This window comes from Triticum urartu, chromosome 5 (assembly GCF_003073215.2).
Source record: "Triticum urartu cultivar G1812 chromosome 5, Tu2.1, whole genome shotgun sequence".
In the NCBI taxonomy this organism is placed as follows: Eukaryota; Viridiplantae; Streptophyta; class Magnoliopsida; order Poales; family Poaceae; genus Triticum; species Triticum urartu.
This window is the reverse complement of record NC_053026.1, coordinates 630000306-630005729: the sequence shown is the minus strand read 5'-3', so window position 1 is coordinate 630005729 and position 5424 is coordinate 630000306. Positions and strand designations below refer to the sequence as shown.

Sequence of the window (5424 nt, the reverse complement as noted above, 5' to 3'; positions counted from 1 at the left end):
GAATCACATGGGTGGAGAAAGAGATACGGAGAACAACTGGCCAGCTTGTCACGCATGACGCATGTGGTAACCTCTCACTTGCTGAAACATGAAACTACTTTTGCCCAAATTAAGCAACAGAGAGTTTGCTTGTTTGGTCCATCGTCCGTCCTGCGCACGACGCATACCATAGTTCACTGGCAAAATTAGTAGTCCACCGACCCGTTGATTTCCATTAACAAGCCGCCATAACATAGTTCATTACGATAAAATTAGTAGGGGTGGAAACGACCAATAAAGCAGTATTCATCTACTGCTTATTACGGTACAGAAAGACAACCTAAAGACAGTTTTCTTCCAACAATCCGAATTCTTTTTGAGTTTGCAATCCTTGCGTAGCTGCAGGCATACCCATGCATATATTCATGTCGTCTCGCCATCTTCAGCGTCCGGACTCCTCAAGTCTTCCTTGGATTAACTGGCTATTCATACAAAATAGCCAAGGCCTCGGATTACTAAGCAGCATCTTCAGCTTCCAGACGGAAACTCCTCAAGTCTTGCTTTAATTAGGACACTGCAACAGCATCGTTATTCGTAAGAAATCTGAGTCTAAACCGGCCGCATCGCGTCTCTAATTTTTCAAATGGAAATCTTCTCCCCACGAGGACACGGTCGATACAAGAACTTGCGCTGCGACGATTGGGAAAAAGGTATTGTCTCAAAATGAAATCACCTGCGCAATATGAGAGCAGCCTGGCTAGAGGCGCAGCTCCAGGTCCAGAGCCTCGCCGGCGCCACTTGCATCGGAGGCCCTTGACCAGCCCGCCACGCCGTCGCGGCCAGGGAACGGGTCCTGGAGCAGCGTGTGCTCCGCCAAGCGTGGAGCGCCACCGGCTCGCCCCCACCTCTCTGGCTTGCAGGCATGGGAGGCTGGCGCCGCGTCCACGCCACCACCGTGCGAGACCACGGAAGTGCACATGGACCGGCCGGCGCTTGAATCGCAGGTCGTCCCGGTGGAAGTCCCCTCGACGGCGGCGCCCCCGAATGGGCTGTCCTTGTTGTAGGGGTCGCAGAGGAATCCGGCGAGGCGGTCCTTGCGGTGGGCGTTCTGGTGGCCGCCGAGCGCCTGCGACTTGAGGAACGTCTTGTCGCAGAAGAGGCACTGGAACAGCCGCACCGTCCTGCCGTCCACGCGCGCCGTCGGTGCCACCTCCTCGTTCCGGTCTTGGCTGCTGTCCGCTGGGGACATCGTCAGCGACAGATCCGGCGAGGCCGCCGCCGCTGCCGCTTGCACATGGAACCACGACGACGTGGTCTTCTCCATCAAGGTAACAGTTGAGCTCAGGTAGCCGCTGTTGCAGTGTCAGGAGCACAACAACACAACACAAGGATATTGGCGAGAGAACTGATGATAGCTAGAAATGGTAACGGCGGCGCCTCTACAATGGGAAAGAGGAGCGTGAAACAAGCTATGGACTCGACCTACTACCTTATAATGAGATGGGTTTCAACAGGTATAAATATAGGAATAAACACTAAAAAAAACACAGAAATAAATAATTCTATTTTCTGCCAAATAATTTCAACTAATGGGAAAGACGAGTGTTGAAACAAGCTATGGACTCGTACGAGCTTAGAATGAGATGGGTTTCAACAGGTATAAATACAGGAATAAAGAATTCTATTTTGCTGCCAACTAATTACAATTTGCTTTCACTCCAATTTATTGGCAGCCCAATCTCGCGCTGTGATTCGTGGTGAATTTTCCAGGTGACTCAATTTTTTTCCGCCTTCCTTCGAATTTCTGGACATTTCACAGCGCCGTACGATGGCTATGGCATTTAGCCTTCATCATATTTTTGAATTTTGTTATGTGGGTTTATTTCATTTCCCTTGTAATCGTATGCAGTTTTGTCCCCGGTCCTTTTTTTGCGAAAAGGATTAGATCTATTATAAAGATTCATTGGAAGTACAAAGCACCTCAAATATAATAAAGATTACATCAAGGTCCATGGACCAACGAACGACATTGCCACCGCCAGAAAGCCGTCGACACGCCGTTGTTGCCGCTCCGATACCGGACCCGGCCTGACCTTGTCGATGACAGCCGAGGAGTCTTCGTGCACGTGCCTAAGGACCAGCATCCTGGGGCCGCAGTCGTTGAGGGAGTCCTGGATTAGGGGGTCTCCGAACAGCCGGACTATATCCTTTGACCGGACTGTTGGACTATGAAGATACAAAATTGAAGACTTTGTCTCGTGCCCGGATGGGACTCTACTTGGCGTGGAAGGCAAGCCAGGCAGTACGGACATGGATATCTCCTCCTTTGTAACCGACCTTGTGTAACCCTAACCCCTTCCGGTGTCTATATAAACCGGAGGGTTTTAGTCCGTAGGACAACATACAATCATACCATAGGCTAGCTTCTAGGGTTTAGTCTCTCCGATCTCGTGGTAGATCAACTCTTGTAATACTCATATCATCTAGAATAAATCAAGCAGGACGTATGGTTTTACCTCCATCAAGAGGGCCCGAACCTGGGTAAAACATCGTGTCCCCTGCCTCCTGCTACCATCCGCCTTAGACGCACAGTTCGGGACCCCCTACCCGAGATCCGCCGGTTTTGACACCGACATTGGTGCTTTCATTGAGAGTTCCTCTGTGTCGTCGCCGTTAGGCTTGATGGCTCCTACTATCGTCGATAGCGATGCATTCCAGGGTGAGACTTTTCTCCCCGGACAGATCTTTGTGTTCGGCGGATTCACACTGCGGGCCAACTCGCTTGGCCATCTGGAGCAGATCGAAAGCTACGCCCCTGGCCACCAGGTCAGGTTTGGAAGTTTAAACTACACGGCCGATATCCGCGAAGACTTGATTCTTCGACGGATTCGAGCCCCTGCCTTGTGCGCCACGCGGTCACGATGAGTACGATTTAGCTCTACCATCGGACAGTGTTCAAGAAATCACACCGGCAGCCGCTCCGACCATAAATTCGGAGCCAGTTGCGCCATCCATGGACGGGTGGATAGACCCCGCCACGGAGGTCGTATCCTCAGCGGCGATCGAGCCGAATATCGTCCTTACCCTTCACGAGAGCCGTGTTGCCAAACTGCCGGATCCTTCTCCGGCCACGGACTCCGAACCGCCTGCGCCCGTTCCTGTCAAATCCGATTGGGCGCCGATCATGGAGTTTACCTCCGCGGATATTTTTCAGCACTCACCCTTCGGCGACATACTGAACTCATTAAGCTCTCTCTCCTTGTCAGGAGAGTCCTGGCCGAACTATGTCCGACAGGATTGGGATGCGGACGACGAAGAAATTCGCCGCCCACCCACCACCCACTTAGTAGCCACTGTCGATGACTTAACCGACATGCTCGACTTCGACTCTGAAGACATCGACGGTATGGACGACGATGCAGGAGACGAATAGGAACCACTTCCCGCAGAGCACTGGACGCCCACTTCATCACATGACGTATACATGGTGGACACACCCAAAGAAAACAACAATGAGGAACGGAAGGACGCAGCAAGGGGTTGTTCCCTCGAGAAGCAGTCAAAGCGGCGGCGTAAACGCCGCTCCAAATCCCGCCTAGGTAGAAATAACGATCATATAGACCCAGCGATAGAGCAGGGTGAACCATCGCCCGACCAGGGCAACATGGGGAATCAAACCGAACAACCCGACTCCGTCGAAGATAATAGTCCGGACGACATCACACCGGACAGGCGCCAGGAGCAACATAACGCCCACCAAAGGCTTTTGCCACGGCGAGGAGCCTGAAAAAACAGAAGCAAAGGCTCAGGGCTGCACAAGACACACTCAAAATCAAATGGAGTGAAGTACTCAACACTGTAGCGAAGTACGACATTAATCGCCACACCAAGAGCTATGCGAAGCGAAAGTTGCTACCTGAATTTGATGAGGAGGCCTTAGATCCTCCACAATTAAAAAATAAAAAGGCCATCCGGTCGGATAGACGACCTCATAGCCAACATAAAGCGGCAAACGACGCCGCACATAAACCAGTACGCGATCCGCATAAGGGCTCGCATCAAAAGGACGGCGCAACCAGATACATCTATGGACCATGCAAGCACGCTCCAACATACAATGCAACACAACAAACATCCGAACACCACGGTACACCCAAATACAGGGGTGCCGCACACCCTCTATGTTTCACCGACGAGGTGCTGGATCATGAATTTCCAGAGGGATTCAAACCCGTAAACATAGACGGAACAACAGACCCTGGGGTCTGGATTGAGGACTACATCCTCCATATCCATATGGCTCGAGGAGATGATCTCCACGCCATCAAGTACTTACCCCTCAAGCTCAAAGGGCCAGCTTGGCACTGGCTCAAAAGCCTCCCCGAAAACTCCATCGGAAGCTGGGAAGAGCTCGAAGATGCCTTTCGGGCAAATTTTCAAGGGACATATGTCCGACCATCGGATGCAGACGATTTAAGTCATATAACTCAACAACCCAGTGAGTCAGCCCAAAAACTTTGGAACAGGTTCCTCACTAAAAAGAACCAAATAGTCGACTGTCCGGACGCTGAAGCCTTAGCAGCTTTCAAGCATAGTGTTCGAGACGAATGGCTTGCCAGACACCTCGGTCAAGAAAAGCCGAGAACAATGGCAGCATTAACAAGCCTCATGACCCGTTTTTGCGTGGGCGAGGACAGCTGGTTAGCCTGATGCAGCACCAGCGACCCAAGTACATCCGATGTCAGGGATGGAAACGGGAAATCACGACGCAGCAAGAATAAGCGCCGGAATAAAGAAGACAACCCGAAGAGCATGGCAGTAAACGCCGGATTTAGAAGCTCTCGGCCTGGCCAGCAGAAGCCGCCCTCCAAAGGCAACAGAGACGAACTGTCCAGCCTAAACAAAATTCTGGACCAAATATGTCAGATCCATATAACCCCTGATAAACCTGCAAATCATACCCACAGAGAATGTTGGGTCTTCAAACAGTCCGGCAAGCTCAACGCCGAACACAAGGGGCAGGATACACCAAGTGAAGACGAGGACGAGCCTCGCAAGCAAAGCACAGGGGAACAGAAGAAATTCCCACCGGAAGTCAAAACAGTCAACGTGTTACACGTGATAAAAGGGAGAAACAAAGAGGCACCTTCAGAGAAACATGCCCCAGGGCCTATCACCATAGAGCTCCGCCACTAGTCGTCCCAACCGATCACCTTCGACCATCGGAATTACTCGGCAAGTATCTGGCGTGCAGGATGGGCCGCCTTGGTATTAGATCCAATAATTGACGGATACCACTTCACACGAGTCCTGATGGACGGCGGCAGCAGTTTAAAGATGATATATCAGGACAGAGTCCACAAAATGGGGATAGACCCAACAAACATTTGCCGCAGCAATGCTACCTTTATAGGAGTAACGCCAGGCCCGGAGGCTCATTGCAGA

General features: G+C 51.4%; 1 protein-coding gene across 1 annotated transcript; it reads right to left on the bottom strand.

The window, feature by feature from the left end:
* Positions 1-263: 263 nt before the first annotated feature.
* LOC125506382 (zinc finger protein 4-like) lies at positions 264-1456 on the bottom strand. The gene is made up of 2 exons (XM_048671204.1): positions 713-1456; positions 264-553 (listed from the first exon to the last, which is right to left on the bottom strand). Exon 1 carries the CDS (start codon positions 1301-1303, stop codon positions 737-739), a length of 567 nt encoding a protein of 188 aa, XP_048527161.1. The 5' UTR covers positions 1304-1456; the 3' UTR covers positions 264-553; positions 713-736.
* Between the last annotated feature and the right edge of the window lie 3968 nt (positions 1457-5424).

Excerpts from the sequence above, each read along its gene's own strand:
- LOC125506382 (XM_048671204.1), bottom strand. The coding sequence starts at position 1,303 with ATGGAGAAGACCACGTCGTCGTGGTTCCATGTGCAAGCGGCAGCGGCG.